This window comes from Mastacembelus armatus, chromosome 16 (genome assembly GCF_900324485.2).
Source record: "Mastacembelus armatus chromosome 16, fMasArm1.2, whole genome shotgun sequence".
In the NCBI taxonomy this organism is placed as follows: domain Eukaryota; kingdom Metazoa; phylum Chordata; class Actinopteri; order Synbranchiformes; family Mastacembelidae; genus Mastacembelus; species Mastacembelus armatus.
Window position 1 is genome coordinate 17,822,289 of NC_046648.1, and position 26,758 is coordinate 17,849,046.

The 26,758-nt window shown below is 43.7% G+C and overlaps 1 protein-coding gene across 3 annotated transcripts in view; it reads left to right on the forward strand.

The window, feature by feature from the left end:
• Nucleotides 1-329: 329 nt before the first annotated feature.
• pou2f2b (POU class 2 homeobox 2b) overlaps nucleotides 330-26,758 on the forward strand; it is a 38,355-nt gene continuing 11,926 nt past the window's right edge. Inside the window, exon 1 of one of the 3 annotated variants that reach the window (XM_026317500.2) lies at nucleotides 330-1,069. In XM_026317500.2, the coding sequence (XP_026173285.1) occupies nucleotides 970-1,069 (100 nt within the window). In that variant the 5' untranslated portion in view covers nucleotides 330-969. Of the gene's footprint in view, nucleotides 1,070-24,749; nucleotides 24,886-26,758 lie in introns of those variants that run through there. The other 2 variants (XM_026317498.2, XM_026317499.1) reach the window with 2 other exon arrangements.

Consider the following 26,758-nt stretch of genomic DNA (forward strand, 5'->3'; position numbering starts at 1 on the left):
GGTGCGTGTCCGTGCAGCTCTTTCCTCACTTGTTTATTTATTTGTTGATGATAGCCTTTAACGGAGCTGTTTTAAATGTGCTCGCGACGCGATCCGCTGCTTTGCACGAGCGGATGAATGTCTTGTATATGTAGCCTTCATGCAAAGGAGAGAGGAGACGGAGCGCGTGCAGCTAGAGACCAAATAACAACAGATCAAACCAAATACTACAGATATCCAAATAAGACTTTCTAACTCCTCCGCCGGCCTTTTTTGTTTTGTTTTGTTTTGTTTTTTTGTTTGTTTTTTCACACGATCTTCCCTGTTTTTATGTGTCCTAATTTTCCGTGCTGTTTTCAATTGCAAAGCGAATACCAAAGCTGAGCCCGGCCGGTGATGCTACAGGAGTAGGCTAGCGACTGTTCTCATGCCTTTTCACACTTAAAGAGGAAACATTACCGCTGAGAGGATAAAATAAGCTCCCGGGCCCTCTATGTTTACTCAAGGAGAGCGCTTTAACAGTGCGAGGCTTTCACAGAGACGCGGGTGCATCAGCGACAGGCAGGTGACACACACACATGCCTTTTCTTATGAAGCTACTACAATAAGGTCTGTAATTGTAACACAACTTTTCCCGTAGATTGTAAAAGTCAGCTGTGATCTCCCCACTGTCCGTCTGTGTGTTAGTCTGGGCTGTATCTGTATCTGCTGCACTCAAGGGGACCATCCGATGTATATGTTCTATGCACATTTACACCAAAACTAATGCCGGCCACAAGTCGACATTTCTAAATGTAAATAAAAGTGCGCAGCTGGGCTTCATGTGTACACACCTAACGGCGATTGTTGTGAGCTCTTCATACCAAATATCCCCCCAAAGCTGTCTACCAGAGAAACGGTCGAAGATACAGAAGCTTCAGAAGAGGACAGAGCTCTTTACACTACTTCTGTCAGATTATCTGCATCAAAACAAGCAGCCGGAGGAAGATCATGTTTGTTCCCTTGCCGGTGCCGTTCGTGTTTCAGAGAACTGCCCCTGACCTCAACGCCTGGCGTCTCAAGTCCCCTCTGGCTCTCCGCTCCAACTCCGGTAAGACATATTTTCTCTTCTCCATGCTACACCTCCTCCGTGTCGGTCAGCCGCGCGTACCCGCCCCGCCTTGCTCGGTGCCGATGCACTTGCAGCGGGGAGAGCTGGTCGGCGCACACACCCACTTTACACACGCACACACACTCCTCCGGCTCCTTTTGCAGGCTTAAACACAGTCCTTTAACACATGTCGGGCGGTTTTTAAAATCAAAGAACATTCCCCGAGAGCGCCGGAATGTCCAAACTGCTTGAAAATTAAGTGCGTAAAATGTCCGTTTTTCTATGCCCATTCTGTGGAAGGATGCGTCACTGTTCCTGCACATGTTTGTAAATTTCCTCGTCGCCTCTGTCTTCCTTTCTTCGTGTATTTTTCTCTCCTGTCTCCGTCCCCATCCTTCCCCTCTTCTCCACTGCCTGCGCCTGAGCCTCAGCCTCCGTCTCTCCCCAACTAGACTCTCGGCAGGCAGGGAATATTCATGCCAACTTATCGATCCTGCGGAGATCGATTCCTGGGCCGGTGGAAGCAGGGAGAGGGGGAGATAGAAGGAGAGAGTATGTGCACGGAGTACAGCGTACGAGGGAGAAGGGAGAAAACATCGTCATTCTCTATTTTATTATTATATTATTTTGTGATTATGCTTCATTCGTGTAGACAATTTGTTAGTGACTCGGCTTTAAGCTTGATCAGCATCTCTGATCCGCTTCTGCTCTCAGTTGCGTGGTGTTTAGAGGATATGCATGGATCCTCGACCATGTAAACACGGCTGAAACAGACTTCAGTTTACTACATCTCTCTGTCCCGTTCCTGCGCCGTTTACAGCGGAGGAGCAGAGGGAGTGGGGATTCAGGGAGGGGGAGGGCACCGGTTGGGGCTGGGGCGCCGTCTGCGTTCATCTGCGCTGAAGCGTAATAAAAGGACCCATGGTGGGAGCAGCCAGACCGGCTTCGGCGTGTCACTGGCTGTCGCTGTGAGAGAGTTCCAGCTCACTCCAGCTTCGGCTGTTTCTCAGACATGCAACAGCTGCTCAGCTATTCCCCCGTTTAGAGAAGGACTCTAATGTGTTTTCAAGGGGAAAAGAACCACAGAGTATAGGGAAGTGATAGAAAATATCACATAAGATCACTGGGCTTTTTTTTTTTTGACCCATTTCTGCATTGAAAACTCACTGATGCATATACATACGGTAACTTGCGTATCAATGCGTAATGGTGCGTAAATGTGGCTGGTGTGCACCTTAGCTGGAGGATGGGCTTTTAAAGGGCCAGGCAACCCTCCGTTCCCATTTGGTTTCAGAGATGCCAGGTTTCACCCTTACTCCGTTTACTCAGGCAACAGTGCACAACATTTGACGGTGAAGGGACAGGTGATATGGGGGAGAGAAAAGAACTGTAGAGGGATATGAGGGACCTGTTACCTGCCATATCTCCAGAGATGTATACAGAGACGAGTAAGGAGGGGGGCGATGTGAAGGAACGAGACTGGAGAGGTGGAGTTTTTGCGCTCTGCACCTTGAAGAATGGCGAATGTCAGAAGGAGATAAAAAAATATGGAAAGAGGGAGAGGCAGAGGTGAATATAAGAGTAGATGACAGAGTGAAAAACGAGGAAGCAGCGGAAAACCCAGTTTGAGCTAGAGAGGTGAGAGTAAACCACGAATGAGCCATTATGTTGCAGTGTTCTGGGCCAGGGCCAGCATCTGAATAAGCAGGCAAACTGATGGGATGTGTACACAGGCTGCTGGATTCCTTAGATGCTGGGATAACAGCGTTTCACAATGCTATGCTGATTTTATTCCGTGTTGAAAAGTACAGTACAACGTGTTGTCCTTTTCAAGTTTAAAAGGTTTGTCACTAAAAGGATGGAGGGTTAGTATTTAATACCCGAGAATTGAAAAGCACTGGGCTGTTGTGTCGTCAGGATTTGTGCACTGGCAAACAACAAGAGACATCATCACATTAAAAGATTTTACTAACAGGAATACTGAGATGGAGTTGACACAACACAGACGTGTTGTCAGTAACATGTTGTCTGGTTTAGGGCGTTGTACCCAAGAGCTGGAATCTGTGCTTTCCTCATCCTTTCGCTGGTGGTTCAATCATAAGTTCACACAGGAAATTTTAGATCTGCGGGCACACATTTGTAGGGCTCTTGACTTGAGCTCTCAGTTAACTTGTCTTTTTGACTGGTGGCAGCTCCTTGTCTTCTTTGAGTTGGAGCTCTGTTCAAGGTCAGAGGTCACAGGCAGGAGTGTTTGACTCAGCCCCACGTGACCCTTCTCTGCCCCCTGTGTTTTCATTCTCTTTCATGTTACAACAGGCCTCGAGCACTCATGCACAACCCCTGTGGGGGCTCTCACACACATTGTAGGGACACAGATGGACCATCATATAGCATAAAACAACCATGTTTTCCACCTGGATGGTGAGGAGCTCTAACTGATCAAGGTTTTGTTCTATTTTTAATGGCATTGTGTCTGTGAAGGTACAGGTCAGGGCTGCTGCTATGTGAACTGTTTGTGTGTATGTGTAATAAAGTGGTTTGTGAAGGCATCAGCATTAACTGACTGTATGAAAGTTTAATGGGACATAGAGTAGAAACCGCAGGTTTCCCACACAGCGCAGGGCTTAGTATGATACCATATGATATGATATTATGGGACATCAAGGAGACTGGTCTGTCTTTTTCTCTATCCCCTCTCTCTGTCTTTTTCTCTCTCTCTCTCTCTCTCTCTCTCTCTCTCTCTCACACACACACACACACACACACACCTACACCTAAATTCAGTTCATCTCAGCTATGCACCTTCTGTCACAGACCATTAACCACCATCTCCTACCATATATCGTCTGACGCTCTTTCTCACACACACACACACACACACACTTATATACTCACACACCTCAAGTTTTAAACTCATAAGGTGCTTTATTTCTATATACTTGCATCTCAGACAGAAGAACATTTGATGTTGCAGTTACTGATATTTTTGTTCGTCGTTACATTTCGAAATTATTAAGGGCCAATCTGATGTTTGAATTTCATGCAATGTATTGCAATAAAATGGCCAGGTCTAATCCATAAATAACCATGTCTAGAGGTCTGTGGCTGTGCTTCTGAACTTCTTTCAAGATATTTTTACATGTGTACAGGGCCTTGGCACATGTCTTTGATTGTTATATGATGTCAAAGCTATGCATGTGTTTTACCCATTTGATCTGTGTGTGTGCATGTCTAAGAAAGAGACAGAGTGCGTAAGTGTGTGTTCACAAGCATGGGCACATGTGCAAACCTGTGTGTGTAGGTATAGATCGGTTTGTGGAGGGGAGCGTGCAAGTCACAGTGTTAACATGATTGCAAATGACAAAATGTCAACCTGGGTTTGTTAGCAACATAATGGGGAATCAATAGACACGAGAAAGATGTCAATACTACATGCTTTATTGCATTAAGCTACCTCTCCCCTTCTCTGTGGCCCTCTCTCTCCTCTTCTTTTCTCTTTCCCTCCCACTCGCTCCTGCTCTCTGTCACAATACAATTCTTTCTCCCTCCACTCCGCTCCTCTCTGTGCCAGAAGAATTAGATTGCAGTATATGAGCCAGCCAGGGGGCTCTGAATGCAGCAGGCTGATGGCAGAATGCTTTAGGAGCTAATGGCCTATTGGTCGTCTATTTACGTATATTAGGCTCACGTAGATGCCCCCGGCACACGTGACGAGACCCAAAGGAGCCGCAGCAGTGATGTCTTATGTTTAATGGAGGCATTTATGTAATGAGACTAACAGCATATGAAGACCTGCTCAAGGAAAATGATTAGAAGTCATCACAGGTTATTACTGAAATTATCTGGCATCAGAAATGGCAGGTTTATAACAACATCACATCAATTTTGAGCACTTATTAGCACCCACTCTTAAAATTATGAACTTAAAATTTTGTTTAAAATCTTAAAATTGATAAATAGTGTTTTGGAACTAAAGTTGTTACGTGGTTTTAGATGAAACTAAGTAAATCCAGTCTGTAAGTATATAATGGCAGCATGTTATTAGTGCTACAGCATCGTCTGAAAATTCTTTTTAATCCTATTAACTGTTTACCATTTTATGGATTTTCACAGGTGCAAATGGGCCAGAAGGTTGTATTTATATATAGTATCTGGATGTGTGTGTGGGTGGGTGTGTGTGTGTGTGTGTTTTGGTTGAGACTAATGTAGTATTAATGCTGATGAGGTCCCACAGCTCATTAGCAGCAGTGAGTGGTATTGAGTTTCTCCTAGGGAACAGGATACACACACGTACACTGTACATCTTCATGAACCATTAGTGCATTAATGACCATAACAACACACGTATGTACTGTGTATATATATACACACTCACATACACACTTGTGCAACAAACAGTGACCTTTACACAAATGCTATTAAATAGGCCTAAAGAGACTGTGAAGTATACACAGCAGGACACAGCGATAAATGCATGAAAACCCATTCATCTACAGTTCGTCCATTATTCTTCCATGTGTTTGCTACACATTATGTTATTGGATTGGCACACACACACACACATACATACACACACAAACACATACTCATACTCACAAGAATAATTTTGTGCAGTTGTTTGCTGTGCACCATGAAATACATCCCAGCATTAGTCCTAATCAGAGGCCGGGTGAGCAGGCCACTTAATCAGACCTATCACCCGGAGAACACACACACAGAGGGATAGATGGAGTGTGTGTGCGTCTGTGGGTGTGTGTGCAGGCAGTTAATCAACACATCAGCAGGAATAAACACATACAAACCACCTGACCTCATCCTGGTTATTGATTTACAACAATGGTTTTTTTTTCTCATTGCCTCTCCCTGTCTCTCCCCTTCAATAACATACAGATGATGTACATACAGAGAACTCAAGCATACTTGACCTCTGCATGGGGGACATCCCGTTGTACTCTGACTGTGTCTGTGGATGTCCAGTCAGCGGTGGCCTGGCTGTGATCAGGGTTGGAGTGGACTTCACCACATGCCGCCAATCACCCACATCAGACTAGGCAGTCAAAACAACTTGTGGCAGACATAGTGAATACTGGCTTCACTGATTTAAATGGTACTTTTCTACTAAGAAAGCTCGATTTCTTTGAACATCATTGCAGATGTTCCGCGGCTGATTCCCTACATTCCTTTGGTCAGATGGACCAAAGCTTGATGCATTTCTTCATAGGAAAACATGCAAGGTGTGATGAGTCTATTTCCTGAGATACAGTGGTGTGAAAAAGTGTTGACCCCCTTCCTGATTTCTTATTTTTTTGCATGTCTGTCACACTTTAGTGTTTCAGATCATTAAACAAATTTAAATATTAACCAACGATAACACAAGTAAACACATCATGCAGTTTTTAAATGAAGGGATTATTATTATTAAGGGAAAACAAAATCCAAAACTACATGGCCCTGTGTGAAAAAGTGTGTTTTCCCCCTCCCCCCCCGCCCCGTTAAAACATAACTTAACTGGTTTATCACACCTGAGTTCAATTTCTCTAGCCACACCCAGGCCTGATTACTGCCACACCTGTTCAAGAAATCACTTAAATAGGACCTGCCTGACAAAGTGAAGTAGACCAAAAGATCCTCAAAAGCTAGACATCATGCCGAGATCCAAAGAAATTCAAAAACAAATGAGAAAGAAAGGTTAGAAAAGGTTATAAAGCCATTTCTAAAGCTTTGGGACTGCAGCGAACCACAGTGAGAGCCATTATCTACAAATGGCGAAAACATGGAACAGTGGAGAACCTTCCCAGGAGTGGCCGGCCGACCAAAATTACCCCAAGAACGCAGCCACGACTCATCCAAGAGGTCACAAAAGACCCCACAGCAACCTCCAAAGAACTGCAGGCCTCACTTGTTATATATAAGGTCACTGTTCATGACTCCATCATAAGAAAGAGACTGGGCAAAAATGGTCTGCATGGCAGAGTTCAAGACGAAAACCGCCGCTGAGCAAAAAGAACATAAAGGCTCGCCTCAGTTTTGCCAGAAAACATCTTGATGATCCCCAAGACTTTTGGGAAATACTCTGTGGACTGACGAGACAAAAGTTGAACTTTTTGGAAGGTGTGTGTCCCATTACGTCTGGTGTAAAAGTAACACCGCATTTCAGGAAAAGAGCTTCATACCAACAGTAAAATATGGTGGTGGTAGTGTGATTGTCTGGTGCTGTTTTGCTGCTTCAGGACCTGGAAGACTTGCTGTGATAAATGGAACCATGAATTCTGCTGTCTACCAAAAAATCCTGAAGGAGAATGTCCGGCCATCTGTTCGTGACCTCAAGCTGAAGCAAACTTGGGTTCTGCAGGAGGACTGATCCAAAACACACTAGCAAGTCCACCTCTGAATGGCTGAAGAAAAACAAAATGAAGACTTTGGAGTGGCCTAGTCAAAGTCCTGACCTGAATCCGATTGAGATGCTGTGGCATGACCTTAAAAAGTGCGGTTCATGCTCGAAAACCCTCCAATGTGGCTGATTTACAACAATTCTGCAAAGATGAGTGGGCCAAGACTCCTCCACAGCGCTGTAACAGACTCACTGCAAATTATCACAAACACTTGATTGCAGTTGTTGCTGCTAAGGGTGGCCCAACCAGTTATTAGGTTAAGGGGGCAAACACTTTTTCACACAGGGCCATGTAGTTTTGGATTTTGTTTTCCCTTAATAATAAAAACCTTCATTTAAAATCTGCATGATGTGTTTACTTGTGTTATCTTTGACTAATATTCAAATTTGTTTGATGATCTGAAACAAAGTGTGACAAACATGCAAAAAAACTAAGAAATCAGGAAGCGGGCCAACGCTTTTTCACACCATTGTAACTGTGGTCTCATAAACAGACCAACAGTGTGTTTTCACCAGCTGCTGTCTTTTTGTTGTTGATTGGTGTAGGCTGTCACCTCTGTCACCATGCTCATGTGCCTGTACATTTAGATAATAAAAAAGACCAATAAAATCCAAAGGTTTGATTGGGTGTCTCCCCTTAGCTCAGCAGCGGGATGACTAAATCAGCGATCCTTCTCTCCATTTCATTTAGCTGATAAGATTTATGATAATGAAAGGGTCCTATTAACCTTTGGGGTTTCACTGCTGTCCTTCACAGTAAGTGTGGATGAGTGTGTTTTCCAATCTGGTTTTGAGGTAGAGGCAACGAACATGTCTGCTATAAGCAATGTCACATCGTCACAAATGCACCCTGTGGAGTGTGCACATACACAACTCACAAACACATACACACAATGAAGGCTCTCCAAAAGCAGCCGAGCTCTTTGAGAGAGTTGAATGCATGTTTAATCTCCCTCCTCTCTTTCTCTTCTCCCTGTTTTCCCTTTTCTTTATCCCCTCTATCCATCCCGCCCTCCATCCTTCTTTCGGTAGGAGCGCTCTGTTCTGAAATTAATCTGTTGTACTCCACCACCTCTTCTCCCCCTCAGTCCCTTGTGCAATCTCTCTTATGCTGCCTTTCTTTTATAAGTGCATAGTCCCACTCTTTCTCTCATTGCTTGTGAAAGCAAGTGCCAGGATATTAAAAAAGCAAAGAAAAAAAAAAAGAAATAATAACCATGTTTCATTTATTTTAAAGTCAAAATACATATTCCTATAAAACCTAGCATTTTAAACACAACAATTAGTGGCTGATACACCTCCAGTGTGTTGCTAATTACAACAGCTGGGTTCCCTTTCTTCTTCCATTTATCCATACCAACCATATTCACTGGTTGTCTGTAAATATTAGGGGGCAGAGAGGAGGGGCGGGGGGTGTCAGAGGGAGGTGTAAACCCCTCCTTTTCCTGTAAAGGGCTGAAACCCTCTGTCCCTTTGTCTGTTTGTAAAGGGGATGAAGGAGGAGACGAACAGGGGGGTGCTAAAGGAGTGACTAAGTGACCTCTCCCTCCCTATTCTTTTGACGCTCCCATGTTCTGTCCATTTTGTTGTGCACGTCTGTCCCCCTCCCTCCTCTTTCATCCTCTTTCGTTCCCCCTTTTTTCAGCCTGGTTAAGTTGCCATGGCTGTTGGCCTCATATGTCCTCTTCTCTCTCTCGCCCTCTCTCTTCCACTCTCTTCCTCTCTCTCATCGCATCTTTGGCAGCAGCAGCCTGGTTGCCAAAGTGTCTGTAGGACACATTAAGGCCCATAAAAGCCTAGTCTGCGCTCACACTCTTAACCACCAGTCAGAGGTAGTGTACAAAAGTGACTTTAAATGAGTCTGTGATTACCCTGGAACATGGAGAAATACTGAAGTGGCCAAGAGAGTGTGAGACAAGGCCAGAGCAGCATCAGAAAGAGGAAAAAAGAGCAGCTCTTGGCTGTTGCTTGAGTCTCTTAAGGAAAATTGAACAGCAACTAATATTTGTTTCTACCACAGCTAAGAGCTAAAAAGGCTACCTGAGTGGAGCAAGCAATGAAAAGTTTTAACCCAAATTTCCTGCTGCCTTACCCCTTCATCACAACCTGTTAGCCCCTCCCCTCCTTGTCACTCCTTTTCCTAATTGGCCACATGCTGCCTTGAGTGACAAGTGTAATCATCAGTCAAATTATGATAGAGAGGAGAGGGTGGGGACCAGTGGAGGTGGAGGAAAAGGAGAAGAGTAGCAGAAGGTAGTGATGGGGGGGGGGAGTGCTTTGATCAGAGACAGAGGAGGGGGTGAGCAGGCAAACAGACAGAGCTACATGGAAACCTGCTGTCCACACACCTGCTGCTTTATAGACAGGCAACATTAGCACCCTCAGACCTCAGTGTGCTACGAAACATCACAGACAAGCTTTCCAACCGCTCTCAGTGACCTCAGCTAATGGGCCAAGGGTATATTGGTTGTTGTTACAATGTAAATAGGATTCAACCTGGAACTGTATATTTCCCTGTGCTTTTCATTTCAACCAAAATAGCAACATCCACCTTTGCTCTCTTTCTAATCGCAGTAATACTGAAACAATAAAATCCCTGGGTGTGGTGGTAACACTCTCCTTTATTCTCACTTGAACACAACAGGCCAGGTCCGTGTTATATTTGGAAGTACTTTGTTAGTGAGAGCAGATGTTAGCTCTCCAGCCAGCTAACGAGGTTTACAGTAATTAGGAGTGCTGATGAAGCGCTTTGATTCTCCGGCTGTGGCGGCCCTCTCATTAGCGGCTAGCTAGCTAGTGCTGCAGCAGGCGCTCCAGTCACATCCTATTAGACGGCTCAATGTACACTCTGAATTAGAAGCTGGAGATTAAGTGGAGATGAAAACTGTCCACGTACACACACACACACACACAGATGAATGCACACACATCCGTACACATGCAGACACACACACATTCAGACCAGCAAAGTTCACATGGACTTGCTGTTATTAATGGAGTTAGTGGAAGAAAATTCCTCCTTTGGCACCAAACAGAAATTTGCAAAGACATTAATTAGTGTCAGTGTTGCACTGACCGTGAAGCATTCATCATTGGTTTGCATGTGGCAAGAATAGCAGTGAAGAAAAGTTTGTTCTTAAAAGCAGTTTTGATAAAACAGGCTATAATTGCTACAAAGAGCTTGTCAGTGGAATCAAAACCTTTCAGACATAAGACAAGGTTGTTGACATGTGTTTGAATGAATCTCCAAGTATCTAGTCCAGTCAGTGACGTTTCTCCCAGTGTTTCTTACAAATGACAGTAAACCAAAACATCATCTTTAAAATACTCCTACACCCCCCATTCTATTCTTCACTATTCGTCAATACTTTCTACATGCTCCTCTCCATTCGCCCCCCCCCCCCCTTCTCTCTCTCATCGTCTTTTCTGTGATGGAGTGATTATTGAGGACGTGGCTCCTGTGTTTAATGCTGGTTGATGAAGTCTGCCTTTGTCTGTCTGTGCTAACCTGTCGCAACCGGGACACCGCTTATAGCAAAATCAATACACAGAGTAGAAGAGAGAAAGGCCGGGCAAGGGAGGTAGAGAAAAGAAAGCAGAGGGAGGAGGAGGTGGGGCGTTCGAAGATAGATAAATGCAACAAGACAGAGGCAGAAAGTCACTGCAAACAAGAATTGGATAAAAAATTTAAATACTTGATTCTGCTGCTGCTGATTGGCTTGTGTCACTCATTGTGCCTGTGTGTGTGTTTAATTTGCACATCATTTATATGTTTGTCTTACCTGTACGCAGTCTTGACTTGTGGTGTGTATGTGATTAAGTTGCGTGTGCATGAGCAGAATGACTGATCCGATATGTCAGTGATGATCCTTTCTCCGTGTGTGTAACGTCGTTTGTTCCCACTCCCCACAGTTGAAGCCAACGTGAAGACTAGAGGGAAGCGATACAGGGGCGAGGAGGAGAGAGGGATAGGAGAGGGAGAAAAAAAGGTGTATGGGGTGAGGAGGAGGGTGAAGCAGTTGTTTGAGAGAGGCACAGCTGGGAAATGAGAAATGCAACCCCCACCCCTCCCTGTACCACCACCTTATACTCACATATACAGCATACACACAAACACACACACACACACACACGATCACCATCTCTTTATCCTCCCCTCAGGAAAGAAAGGGTGGAGGTGGAGGTTGTGGTGGCGGGGGGTAAAGGAAAGGGAGAGGTAGGGGGGATAGGAAGAGATGGAGAAGGGGACAGATAGGGGCATTAAAATTCATGGCCTTTTTTTATTTTCCCTGCTGAAAATCAATAGTGTTTACTATGAATGAGTGGAACAGTGGACAACAGTGGTGCCGGAGGGACAGGGAGAGACAGAGAAAAGGAGGAGGAGGAAAAAAGAGAGAGAAGGAGGGAGAGGTAAAGAGGAGGAGGGGTTTCTTTATTGCGATAGGCAGAAGCACCAGAGGCCAAGGTTAAAGACAAGTAGGGGCAGAGACAGAGAGAGAGATAGAAACACTAAGTAAAATCAGTTGTCTTCTAAAACAGACATACAACCCCATAAAAGCATATTTACTATTGACTTTCATAACAAAGTAATGTAAATCATAACCTGCCCCGCTGTAATGTTCCCTGAAGTAATATCAACTCTTCAACTGTCTTCTCTTTTCTGACTTTCCATTCTTCATTCCTCGCTTCAGCTGACTACCTTCCAAAAACTGTGCTGTGTGTTAATTGGCAGCTAACAAACACGGCTGACACGGCCTCTCGCAAACAAACAGCATGAACAGCCAGCACGTACACACAAGCCCTCATGATACACAGACACGCACAAACTCCAGACCAAATCACACTGAGTTGTTCAGCAACCCTGACCCTGTTTCCTGCTGAAAGCCTAGAAGTTCAGGATGGCTTCCCAGTGTTTTGATTAAGCACTGCCTGTGTGTCTCACACCACTTCATAAAAGAAGAAAAGCAGTCTGTTTTTATCTGTTTTTTCTTAGTTTTCACTGGATGTGGCCCAGACATGTTTTATGGGAATTAGAGCTTTAAAAACAGTTCTGTTATTTTTCTGCCAGCTAAATTTTTTCAGTAAATAGAAAGCAGATAATTTAAGGTTGTCAAACGCTACTTCTAAATTACAGCAAAGTTTTTTTTTCGTCTTTCTGTATGTTTATCATATTCTCACTGTGGAGACTGTTTCCTTAGGTTAGTTTGTGTTTGACTGCAGTAGACAGCAATGCCTGTGCACGTGCCCGGAACTACTCTAGGTGTGCATGGCCATCCTGTGCATACGTGTCCATGTCATTGTGCGCGCACTGGTGTGTTCCTGCATTGTTGCGCATGTGGAGGTGTGTGTGAGTGAGCTGTGCAGGGGGTGATATATATTCAGACAGCTCATGCATTATGGAGAGTGCAGGTGAGAGCGTCTAAATGTGAACTGCTGGTATGTGGAGGATTCAGGACCAATCTCACCAAAGCCTTTGTATTAGCATAGCATCACCATTTCAAATCTGCCTGTCCAAAGGTAGCAGCAGTTTTATTCCACAATAGATATTGATCACATATTATGCATGCATACCAAATTTATATTGCATGCCAAATCTGAGTCTTTGATGTGAAAATATGTAAATATGTTATGTGCATAAAGTTTGCAACAATTTAGTGATGTACTTTGATGTTTTTGCAGCTGCAGAGGTGGTATGATGTAATGTTTCGGTCTTTGAAGTTGGGAACTGATAATGACTTGTTTACTGGTCAAAGCAAAAGACCGAGACAGTCAAAGTGCATTTGTTCAACTACTGTGTGTGTGCGTGCGTGTGCGTGCGTGTGTGTGTGTATGTATGTGTGGGTGGGTGGGTGTGGACATTGCACTGTCTGCAGGGATGAGAAGAGTTTGCTGAGGTCAGAGTGGCACAGCAGTACTTTCCTGTGGGCGTGGGCATGTGTGTTCGTTAGTTTGACGCCTCTGAAGACCAAAGTGGGTGTTGTGTGCTAACTTCAATTTCTCAATCCACTTACGAAGCATCTAGCTTCTTGGTTGAAATGACCTCCAAGAACCCATATACATTAACAGCCAGCATTTCACTACACCAGTTTCTCTTTGTCCATCAGCATGTTTTTCCATTAGATATTTCTCCATGTGTTAAACCGGAGACCCGAGGCCATCTCTGCCTCTCTATCATGTGCTGGTTTTTACCATCACACTGCATCAGCGCTGCACTAAATCTCCCTTCTCTAAATGACTGGATTGTATGAGAGGTCACAGTATATGGGGGAGGAGGACAATGCAAGCTTTAGCTGTGATGGAGCTTGCTTTTTCACCCTTTTGAGCAGAGGTGGCCCATCTGCTGAATGCTACCCAAAAAAGGTAAATGCTGGTTTGTTAGGGAATAAACACTTTTCTCAACCACATGACTTTTTTTTCCTCTATTTTCTCACTGAGACTTAATTTGGTGTTTCATTAGACGTCTCTTTAAACTCTTGATTTTTTTTTCTTGCCCATCTCCATCCTCCCCCCCTCCCCCCGTTCCCTTAGCGACTGTTTCCAAGGTGCCCATTCCCAAGGGCTGGAGGAGGGGTCCAGTGATGTCATGCATGCATAACTCTACACCTGTAATTCATGTCCTGCTCTTTCTTCCTCTTTGTCTTTGTCACAATTTTCTTGTCTTACTGCTTCCTAGTCCTTTTTTCACCAATTTACCCCAATCTCAAATGCTTTTGTACACCTCCCATCTCTTTTTATTCCTCTCTCTGTGACATTATTGCACATCTAAAACTGTGTTTCCCCACTAGAATAAAATTCACTTTTCATTTTAGAATCAGTCTGGTCACTTCCAGACCTTGATTTAAACTTGTAGTAATGTCAGTGTTTTATTTTAACAGTATAGAAGTGTTGCTTATCTTTTCACTAGCTGTTGAGACAGACAGTTGAGCTGCTCAGTGTCCAGAGTGTACATGACTCTCTACATCTGCTCCATGTTTAAAAGGTCATTTGTCAAACCTGACATTTTCTGCCCTTACCAAAGGTTTCCCTCAATATCCTGCCCAGCTCTCCCATTCAGTGTTTATGTTTTTTCATGTATTTGTTTTCTTTTGTATAAACCTTTTCTGACAATACATTCCTCTTTGGTGTCAAAAGGCATCAAGCAAGTAGGAGGCTGAATTCTATCATCTTGTAATGTCCAATAAAAAGAGGCATGACTGTTACTGTCCCCCGTGTTTGTGCATGGTGTGGGTCTGGGTTGCCTGGGTAATGGGGCCAAGGTTTCTAAGAAATGTAAGTTGCAACCGGAAGTGTAGCGAGGGAGTATTCACACTCAATGGGATCTGATTAGGGATTAATCCGCGTGCACGTGTGCGCGTGCAACCAGGATGTTTTTACTCAGCACAGGTTGTCAGTCTCCTGTTTCCCCCCGTGTGCCTTTTGTTCCACTCCTATTCCACCATTTTGGTTTTTGTCCTGCACAAAAAGAGGCCCCACAACAAGGCCCCCTACCTGAACGCTGCCTCCTTCCGCTCCCTCTCCAACACACTCTACCCAGCACTCATGTCAAATCCTCTCTCTCTTCACGACTCTCTTCCATTTGCTTTATTGGCATGGTGATCATTAACTATTGCCAAAACATTTATTTACAATGTCAGTAAATATGCAACTAATTTTTATACAAAAAATAACAAATGAATTGCATAACATTCTATTTAAAATACACTATGCACACTTTCACTATGTACCTACTACTATGCAGCTACAGCAGGAAAATAAAAATACACAACAAAGCTATGACTATGGATGAAAAGAGATTTCATTTTAACTGGCTGAGCCATATTTTTCTGCATCTATGGCACTGTCAGTTTTTCTGATTATACAAATATTGAATACTGAAGATTTATGTTTGTAATGACCTTGTTTCCTATGTCTGTCTCTCACCCCCTGGGGCTGAGGTAATTTGGCACAGAAGCCATACTTACACAGGAAGTCAACCAACTCAGGCAGAGGAAGTGTAGAGTGCACGCGCCCTTATTTCACTCAGCTGGACAGGGAGGTTCCTCTGGGTTGCCATGAATGTGTGTCCACCAGTATCATTGGTCAAGTTGTGGTCTCTAAGCATGGGTTGCTGCTTAGTTGTGGGCTGTGATGATGGGAGGGCACTGGTGGGCTTGTTGAATGAATTCTGTGGTTGTGCTGACAAATCAATGATAGTGTAATGACATCAGCAATTTAATGTATCTCTGTGCTTTCACTGACTCTCCTTGTCTACCACCCAACTCCCCTCTTCCCATATCGCCACATTGTGTCTTTGACTTTGCTTTGCACCATAAACAATGTTTTATTTCTTTATGTTTGTCATTATATGTATCTTTTATCTTTCTCGTTTGTTTCTCTCCGTTGGTCTGTCTATTCTCAAACTCCCTCTGTGTCTCTCCCTCTTTCCTCTCTCTCTCTCTATTGATCCAGTCATAGTTTTCTCAGTCTTCACAGTACTGGGCTGCTCTAATCAATACAGATAATTGTCTGCTCTCTCTCGATGCCAAACATAGTCTCCCCTTCTCTGTTCTCCCTCCCTCCCTTTTTATCAATGAACCCCGGTCTTTCCTCACGCCTCCACACCTGCCCCCCCCCCCCCCCCCCCCCCCTTCCAGACAGGGATTCCCCCTCCCCTAATCACGGGAGATAACCTGCTTTCTTTACCGATTTTCTCCCACCCACCTTCCCCCACACACACACTCCTGCCTCACCCGCCACCTCCCTTTCCTCCCTCGTTCATCGATTACCGTGAGAGTTGAGGCCCATCCCGACCGCCCTACAGATGTAAACACACACAGTGCTCGTGTTGTGGTTTAGTTGCCATTCGACCACTCCTCGTGTGTGGGCCTTCTGGTTGATCAATGTCATAAGTAGGTTTTGCCTTGTAGTGGTGCCTTTTTGTGATGACTCAACCCTGTGATACTCGGAAGGACAATGTTATGCAGTCTCCGTCTGGTCTATGACCTGCTATCATCTCTCCTTACTTGCATTGGTGACATAAAGGCAGGCATCCTTGACTCAGAAAGCCCTAATCCAGATTCTAACCAATCCAATTTCCTTCTGTTGAGATTTTATCTAATATTTAAGAAAAAGTCTGATCTTTAAGGACGGCAAATAGTGGCAGAACAAGTCAGGTCATGTCATATAACACAGTGTCCTTAGACCCTTGATTTGGTTAAGAAGAACCTTAAACAGGAATAAAAATGCAGAAGCCTCAGGAAATAGAATAAAAGAGGAATCCCTCTTCCAGGATGTCAGTTATGCAATAAATGCTGTATATACAGAAAAAACATAAGTTGCAGCATTGAAATTACAATATGGACAAGCAAAATAACGCAGTAACAGTATTAAGTAAACATAAAGCTTAATAAGTTAAAGAGTTTCAAGAAAAATGCAAAAAAATGTGCAAAAAAGTGAATATCCACAGTAGGACCCAGTGCAGCATTCACATTCTGTCTCTACATATGAAATCCTGTGTGTTTAATAATGCATCCACTATCCAGCCAACAAAACAGGTTAGAAGCCTGCAGGTTATTGTACATTGTGTGTGTGTGTGTGTGTGTGTGTGTGTGTGTGTGTGTAAGTGCATGCATGCATGCATGTGCACCCGCATGCCTGTATGTGTATTCTTCTATGAATCAGACGTGTAGCAAGGAGTATGAGTCTCTGATGTATACTCTATCACTGAACTCAATCTGGAGCTGCAGGTAAACCACACAAGCAATATCGATGACAATATATATACAGTGTATATTTCTAATGTTTACACAAATATGTCATATCCACTCATATCTGCTGCAACTGATAGCTGAGGCAATGCTATGTTTTTGTTGAGTCTATTCCACATAAGGGGTAAGTGAGATGGAGTTGGTTTCAATCATGATGTAGGTCGAAATAAAATGATTTGTTGTAATATGGGAAAACAGAAGATAACAAGAGCAGATCACTTGTATTTGAATCGGAACAGTGTTTTGTGGTTTCATGAATGTATTTGTGCACCGGTGAGTTATCTGTATGATTGCATGTGCATGTGTGTTTGTTTATGTACAAGTCACGGTGTACGCATGCATGTGTACATCTGAGACAAATGGAGAGTCTGAGGTTTACACGTGTGTGATCAGACTAAACAGGGCTTAAAGGCCAGCAGTGGTGTTGGGGGGAAGAAAAAAGAAGGGTGAAGGGAGGGGGTATATTGTCCTGGAGCAGGTTTTGCGGGGAGGGGGAGGGTTGGTGAGGAGACAGCAGGGATCCTCCTCGCCCCCTGGGAGTTGAACCTTCAACCCCCTAACCTTCCTTTAGCCTTCTGGTCATGGACTTGAACCCTGCAACCAACTGATGGACAATCTGTTCTCACTGCATCGCTGTGAATGCCATTAACGGATAAATAGGCTGCGTGCATTTGTGTGTGTGTGTGTGTGTGTGTGTGCGCGCATGGACATTTCCATATATGAGTCAAGTGTTTGGTCAGTTGGCTGTGACTTTGATGTTCTTTTTATTTAATACTCTTCAAACAGAAGGTGAAATACAGAAGTGGTAGGTCATTTGTCAGTGTAACTCAGATTTTTGTCTCTGGTTAGTTGAGGTTGTTAATTTGCAAACCTGTGTGAGATTTGTTTTGTTTATATTTTTTTAAGTCAGTGGTCTAATTGAGGATAGAATGTGACCCACAGTCCCTTTCTGGCTTTCGGTGGATCCCAGCTCTCCTTGTGTCCCACTAACAAGAACAGAAGCAGTGAGGTTTATGCGTGCTCAGACCTGGCTCATTCTTCACCTGTCAACAAAATCATCTTCACCTCAGAAAAAAATGAAGATACAGTAGGGAAAAGGACAGGAAGGGGAGACAGTGAAAGAGAAAAGAAGATGGAAAGATGAGGAAGAAAGGAGGATTGGGTTGGTATATTCCTCTTGGCCTTTTTTTGTTTGTTTATTTCTTTATTTTTCTATTTCTTCCCTTGTTTGTGTTTGTGAGCTCTTCTTATCAGATCCCAGCTCCATTCAGGACCTCAGTCAGGGGAAGAAGCCAGACGCCTCCATCTCTCTTTCATTCAGTCTCTCTGTGTCTTTCTCCCTAGCTTCCTCATGCTCTCCCTCTCCTAACCTTTGAGAATAAGAGCCTTGAATTTGAATTTCAGAGTGAGCTAGCAAGCAAGAGGAGGGTTTGGCTGGAGGAGGAGGCGCGGGGAGTGAGCAGGAGAGTAACGGAGTCTTGGGGGGGGGTTGGTGGTGGTGATGGTGGTCATGGTGTTGGAGCTGCGGTCGTTGAGAAAGGGCCTGCTCAGCACGTCCCCCGGCCTCCCCCCTCAGAGGGGCCCCGATCGATACAAACTCGGAGCAATAAAGCTTTCCCCCTGTCATCTCTGCAGAATACAAAGCAGAATAGAGAGAGGGAGAGAGAAAGAGAGGGAGAGAGAAAAAGAGAGAGAGAGAGAGAGGTGAAAAGCTGTTCCGCTAGCCAGACCAATTTCCTAACCCCCCTCCTTCTCCTCACTTGCTTCACCACCACCTCCCCAACTCACCATCACCATCACCACCACCTCTATCACCCCCTTTCTTTACCTCCTTTTTTATCTATCACTCTTTCACCTCTTTCTCCAAACACACAACATATCCCTCTGACTGTATCACTGAACAGCTATCTCTCCATAATAAATACAGCATGAATAATGTATGCAATAGATTCCCTGTTTCCCCAACTATTGGAGAGAAAGGTAAAAACGGGGAGATGAGGGAGGAAAAGTGGCAAAAATGGTGGTGCGAGAGGGAAAGAACAGCTAGGGAGTTGGACAAACAGAAAACAGGATGGAAAGACTGTTCTAGTTAAGGATAATTTGAATGTGGATAAAGTAGAGAGAGAAAAGAGAGGAGGGAAAGAGGGTAGAGAGATAGTACCCAGAGAAAGATGGATGTAGATACAGGTAGAGAAGAGGCAAAGGAATATTGATGAGGAGGAGGGGGGGCTAGATGGAGGAAGAGGCAAAACATGTGGGGATGGGTGACGAGCGAGCAAGAGAGAGGTGAGAGGGTCAAACACCAATCCCATGAATTGAGAGCCAATTACTGTAATTGTAATCTGGATTCAAAGCATAGAGAGACAGCAGTGACAGGCTCAAGCAGGCAACCAAACACACACACGTGCATGTGCCATGCAGACAAAAGGCAGTGTGTTGTGTGTGTGTGTGTTTGGGTGTCTGCATCTTTGCATGCTGTGCTGATTGTTCTGTGAAACTGCAGATATGCATGTACTTCTGTGTGTGTGGCGTGTTTGTGTGTGTGTCTGTGTCCTGTCTTCTCCACTGAATGGCAGTGCAGGAGTCAACCTGCCAATCAACTATTGTACTCTTGTCAATTTAATAATATTTCTGAGCGCTGACCTCCACAGTGCTGCACCACTGTGTGTGTGTTTGTGTGTGTGTGTGTGTGCATATGTCTGTTTTTGTGTGTGAGCTCAAGTGTGTTCCTATATATTTCTGTCTCTCCCTCTTTCACCTCGGTCTAACCCCCACCCCTCCCTCTCCATCTCCCTTCTCCGGCCCCTGTCTCTCATTCTCTCCTTTATTAGAAGAAGATAGTGCGAATCCTTCATCTCTCCTCCACTAATTCTCTCCGTTATTGTCCCTCCATTCGGCCTTCTGTCTCTCTTCACTCCTTCACTTCTGTTCTCCTTTCTTTTCTCACTATGATCTATATTATTGCTTTTTTTAAACCCATGCCGCTGCCTCATTCCTGTTCTTTCTTGTTGTGTGTTAGGTTTCTTTCATTCTTCTTTCACTCTGTCACCTCATATCCCTTTCTTTGCTGCTTTTCTTCCTCCTTTGAACACCATCCCTCCATCACCGTATCCCTTTCCAGGCCAGCTCTTCCTACCTCATATTCAACATTGTCCCCTTTTGCTTTTTCATCATCATAGGCTCATTTTGTCAACTCTATGTTCCTCTCTCATTCCTCACCCTCCCTCCATCCTTCCATCCTCATCCCTCTCTCCCTCCCTTCACCCTATTCGTTCCCTGGGGAGGTCAGTAATAATGGTAGTGATGGAGTGAGAGAGGGAGGTGCGATTATTGTCTTGTCGGGAGTCAGAGGAATCGATCGGCCCAGAAATATGAGGCGCAAGAAAGAGCCGCTGTGTCAGATACAATAACCACCCTCTCCCGGGGGCTTACACACATTTAGACACACACACAACATACAGACACATACCCATATTCGACACGAACATACACGTTTATTTGGTTCAACGCAACTGCAGACACTGACATGCACGCACGCTCGAACTATCTTTCTTTTTCATTAACGCAATGCACATACATCCCTCTTCTGTGGTGGAGGAGAGTGGCGAGGCAGCCCAATCATCTACATGCTTTGATCTGAGATAAAGCATAGAAGTAGATCTGTTCTGATCATTCTTCATGCACAGATAAAGGGCAAAGCGAGGCAAATCGCTCGCACACCTTTCACTCACGTAGCTATAAACAGACATAAACACACACATACATGCGCGTGCTGAACGCACGCTCACACTGAGACCTTTCACTGCTGTTGCCTGGCAACGTGGCCGAGTGTCCAATCCGAGCGGAGAACAGTGGCCGGTGATGTCACAGCTGCTGCTGACCAGCAGGTCTGAGAGAGGAGAAGGAGAGACAGAGGCAAAGAGAAAGTTTGAATTGGAGAAAGAAAAGAGGGGAAGGTCACAAAAGAAGAATGGGATGATGATGAGAGTGTCTGAATGAAAAGAGACAGGGCAGATGAATAACAGGCCAAGGTGATGGGGAGAATGGTTGGTCAGAAAGAGCAGAAAGAAATGATCGTTGCTATAACGGAAGTGGTCCCACTTGTTTGCATTTTAATATAGGAAGAATATCAAGGCTAATTCAACAGCCCAGTTTGCCAGTGTTAGTGAAGCATTTAGTCTAAAGTGACCTCGGTGGTTCTTAAGCCAGCGATGAAGGCCACGAGTTCGTCCCTGTAGAGTCTTTGATCTTATGCCCAGAGAAGAAGAAGAAGAAGAAGAAGAAGAAGAAGAGAGGGTGGGAGAAGCGACGTAAAAGATTCAAGTTTCAACCTTGGTTCTGCCGTGGGAGAGAGCAGTGTCTGTCTAGACAAGCCCAACTCCCTATGGGCTGGTGAGATGATATAGAGAGGAGGGGAATGGTGTGAGAGTAGGGCGGAGGGGCCAGAGGAAAAGGAGCGATTGAGAGGTATTAGGACAGGAGAGGAATAGGTGTTGTAAAGGTGTAGGCGGCATCTGTGTGTGAAATGGCGCTGGTCCCATGGTAGCCAACACTGTAAGTGCATTTTAGCCCCTGCTGTTTCTCATACAAAACCTCAACCTTTGTCGTCGCCACACTGCTAGACCTACTGTTTATAATCCTGCAGGTCCTCATGGGACTACACCTGCACACACACCTTTATTCACTACAGTGGATTTTAAATCTCTCACCTTGTAGAATAGAGTCTTGCTGTTGGACTGTGTATAAGACTTGGTGGGTCCATCACTGAGCTGTGTCCTGTCCTCTCTATAAGAAGAGGAATATGATGGATTATATGAATTAGAGCAGTGTGTGCTTCAGGCTGTGAGGCTGCACTAGATATAGGAGGGCTGAGCCATAGAGGGATGCTGAACAGGTTTGGAGACCTCAGAATTGTCCTGCAATGACCCATTATACACACATTCTCCATTTCGCCTGCTTCCCCCTACCTTCCTTACCCCCAGCTAACATCCTTTGTCCAATCTCCAATCGCTCACCTTTATTCCCATCGCTCTTTCTCCCTTGCTTTTTTCTTTTCTGTTCCTCGACTCCTCTTATTCTCTCTTAGTAACCCCCATCCTTCCCTCGCTGGCTCTGCCTCTCTCTCTCTGACAGTGGAGTGATTGATGGTGCTCTAGAGGCCTCAACCTCCCCCCATCCTCCTCCCTGGGGTCCCACTATCAGATTGAAACTGTGTATGTGCGTGTTAGTGTGTGTTTATTAGCTTGCAAACTTTTAGTGTTATACAAAACATACTCTGCATAAATATAGCTCAGATTTCCCAATAAACACAGTCAAAACAGTACTCAATAATTATTTATTTTATTTTAATTTAATTCAATAATATCATAGTTTATCATTATGTCGTACCCGTTAACATGTCTATGCTAATTGAGACCATTTGCCGTTTCCCTAGTTATCTTCAATGCATTGCTAGGTTTAGTCCCCATGATAACCAAGACTCAGGCCTGCTTGGGCAAGTAGTCACCCCTCCCATGGCCATGAAATGTACAACACACACACACACACACACACACACACATTTTCAGAGCACATTAAGATGCAGCAATCACAAATGCACATTTATACATAAAGGCACACACTTTGATAGTTGTGTGCGGTTTCAACGGTCACGGCCAACGCCAGGCTGCCCAGACGACCCTTGACCCAAAGAAACACCCCCATCCCAACACGCAGTCTGTCACTGTCCTTGAACACATGCACAAACACTTCACCGTTTACTGACAGGTAGAAAAACACATCAGTCCATTCATGACCTGGTGAAGGACAATACATTACGGCATAGATAATCTGTGGAAATTTAAGATTTGTTTAGAGCTCAGGTCTGTTAGGCATGCAGCTTGAATATTAAGAACATGCTGTTAGTTGTTTGATTAGCCCTCCAAAAAATTCAGGCCAGGGCTGTAATAATTATTTTCATTATTGTTCAAAATATTCAGTTGATCATTAGTGTTTAAAATGTTTCATGATCATAAAAATCTCAGAATTTCCGAAGTGGAATCTTTATTTGTTTACAAGTCTCATAAAGCCACTAATCCTCTCATTTAAAATGTTTTAGCATTTTTGTTTAGAAAAAAACTTTGAATTATTAGTTATCAAAATAGTGCTGATTAATTTTTTTGGGTTTCTGCTCTAAATCCAGCTATTTACCAAAAGAATGTTGTGCATTTGTGAGTTTGTAGAAAAGCTCTGTATCCATCGAACACAAGTTCCTGTACTGATCCTGTCCGTTTGGTAAATACCCATTTACAAATGTCAGTACAGCAGTATTGTATGCGAGGACAGAGTTAAATATAATGGATAATAGAGAAGGCCACCAGTTCAGTGTCGTATGCACTTCTTAGTGAGCGTCTGTCCAACACTACATTGGTCTGTTGTAAATCACCACATAAAGAATTTATAAGGTTAAACTTGGGAACTCTGCTGCTGTTAGCTTTTGAATTAGTGAACCTGGACCAAGGGAGAAGAAGGAGGGAGCGAGGGAGGGAGGGGGTGATCAGCGGCCTGCCTCATCTTTTCTTCCAGGGATGGAGCCAATTTGTTCATCACGATTAGAGAATCAAGAGTGCCACCTTGTGGTCAACTTGGCCTACTCTCAGAGCAGCTCGTCAACACTTTGAAATTTCAAAATCTGCTAAAATGAATGTTCTGCTTCTTTGACATTATTCCCTGACTTTAGGTTTTCACTTATGTAGCAGCTTTTTAGTCTGTTAATCCTGTTAGGCGGCACAGATAATGGCTCTTATTTACTTTATCTGAAATGTTCCACATACATCTATCCATCACGTGTAGAGGCTGATGATGTGGTTTTCTGTGGTGTAGCATAGAGTGTGGGGTGGTCAGTGGTACACTGTTGACAGAATTTTTCCTTCCACTCTGGTTAGAGTGAGACTCCAGTTGATAAACTTAGCTGAGGATGTCTCAGATCTTCTCTTGTTGGTGCCGGCCTCCCTCGACAGACCACCTTACACCCACTGGTGTGCCTACTAGTAGCAACCCCATAAACACAAATATGATTGAGGAGAGTTGAACATGACTCATGGAAGACAAAACAGGCTACAAGTACCCTATATGTTTAGTGTTGTGGAAAAAAAAATTGACGACTTTTGGAGAAGTTTTGAAGGTACAGTGGGTCATATATCTTACAAATGTATCATACACTCTTGGGTCAGAATGTCAAGCCTGCTGTTTTTCTCTTGCGTGTGTGAGTGAGTGGCTGTTTCCAGCCGCGCCATCACTTTCCGTCGGTACCCGTCTTCCCCCTCTTTTTCACCTTGTCTATCTTTTCAATCTGCTCGCTCACTCACTCTCCCACTCTCTAACCTCTTGCATGTCCCCCTTTCTTTTGTCTTGTATTTTTCTCTCCTCTTCCTACTCTTTTGAGGCTTACTTCCTGCTGTTGCAGGATGTGGGGGAGGAGGTGGGGCTTAGGGGTTGGACTGTCATGTGTCAAAAAGAAAGAGAGGGAGGGAGAGAGTGATACTCTCAACCATATGATTTAATACACTCCTCCTTTTTGGTTAGCGACAGAGAGAGGGAGAGGGAGAGTTGTTCTTTACGAAGCGTGCACACACACTCTCAAAGAGACACAGATATGACCAAGACAGCAGCAAAGGACTTCACCAATATGTGGTTGCCAGGTGAGTGACTGTCTGCACAGCTCTCTCTCTCTGAGGGCCTTCATTTACCAAGACCAATTAAGCTTTGACTGAGAGGGAACTGTGTGTGTGTGTGTGTGTGTGTGTGTGTGTGTGTGAGTGTGTGTGTCTGTGACTGTGGGAGAACCTATGCTGTGTCTGTGCTGTTGATTAATGCCACTGGGTCTAACAAACTCAGCTAATTAGAGAACATCAAAGAGTGAGAGGTGGTGTGAACAGAACGATGGGAATGGATGATGGATGGATGAATGGATGGATGGATAGCTGGATAGATGAATGGATTCGCCTGTCGCAGGCACAGGAAAAGGTCAGACACCTCGCCAGCCCATAGCATGCCACTTTGTGTGTTTATACTGAATGCTAAAAAAAGCTTGAGGAAATGCAGTAAAACAGTTTTTTTAAAATGTCTTTTGAAACATGCCAGTAAAGGAAAAAACAGTATTGCAGCTTGCGTGCTCACCATTATATATTTTTGAAATTTTTTTTCATCTGTCATCATAAAACACTTTTTTGATTTATTGCCAAGCGCTGCGGCACTGTAACATTTGTGTTCAGCTTATAGATATTTAGCTGATAAGGTTTCTTTTCTTTCCGTGTGACACTGAACCCTGTGTTAACTTTGTGTGTGTGTGTGTGTGTGTGTGTGTGTATATATATATATATATATATATGTGTGTGTGTGTGTGTGTGTGTGTGTATGTTGGAGGTATGGGAGATTGCACTGATTATTGCTTTGCCCATATTCAATTTTAAAATTCTATCAATTAACTTGAAACATATTTTTAAAACACTCAGATACCTATCTAAAAATTTTAAAAGGAAGATTAAAAAAAGAGGAAATGCCTAAAATACCTGCCATTTTCAGTATTTAAAAAAAAAAAAACAAAGCCAGAGCCTTACGGCCTTGTTTTGGTGGTCAGCTCAGGCTGCGAGAAGTGGCAAAATCAGTCTCAGCTGTCCGATGACAAGCGTCAGAAAAACACAGCTCCCAAAACTCTCACAGCCTGACTCATCAATTACCAGCAGCTAATTTTTAAAATGTCAATTAGCTCATATTTTCAGTCTTTGACATCCTGATATGACAACTAAAAATTGTTCAATTTCGTTGACAATGTATGTTTATCAAAGTGTGATTCATGGGTTAACATACACACAGTCACTTCTTAACCTGATGTCTGGTATACTGGAAGTTTAATCAATTTATGATGTGGTATGATAAACATAATCTTCTAGCTTCCTAAATGGTATAAACCTTATTCTTCTACTCAAAGTAAATCAATGCAATAAGTGAAAAAATATTTTTCTTCACCCAAAAATTACCATATTTCTGCACAGTGAGAAAACCGTCAGCAGTGTTTTGAGTGGGAAAGGCTTGCAGTTGAGAAATTAGCATATTAGCACATTGTTGAGTTATGTGTGTTTTTTAAGTTGTACACAATGACATCTGTCTGTTTTCTAACAGCAGTTGTTTTTGTTCATATTTCACATTTTAAGTCATTTTTGTATGTAATAGACTAAACTGACACACAGTCACTTATGTTTGATGAAACAACCCGCAATGTCAGCAGCAAAAGCTTTAATGAAATGTCACAGGCTTAATGGTCAGACTGCTACTGTTGTAATATTTCAGATTTTCCTTTACATTCTCACTGTATTGGTAGATTTTTTGTCTTTATCTAAATTTTTATTCTAAATTTTCTTCTGACGTGTCTTTATTCTCAAATTCTGACTTCATCCTCATAGAGACGTCCACTAAGTTCTGAGCTGGAAAGTCGTTCAGTTTAACTTTAACTGCATTCAAAATCGGCCCCTCTGAGCACTGCTTAGTTTTTGAAATCCTTAGTTTGTACGTGTG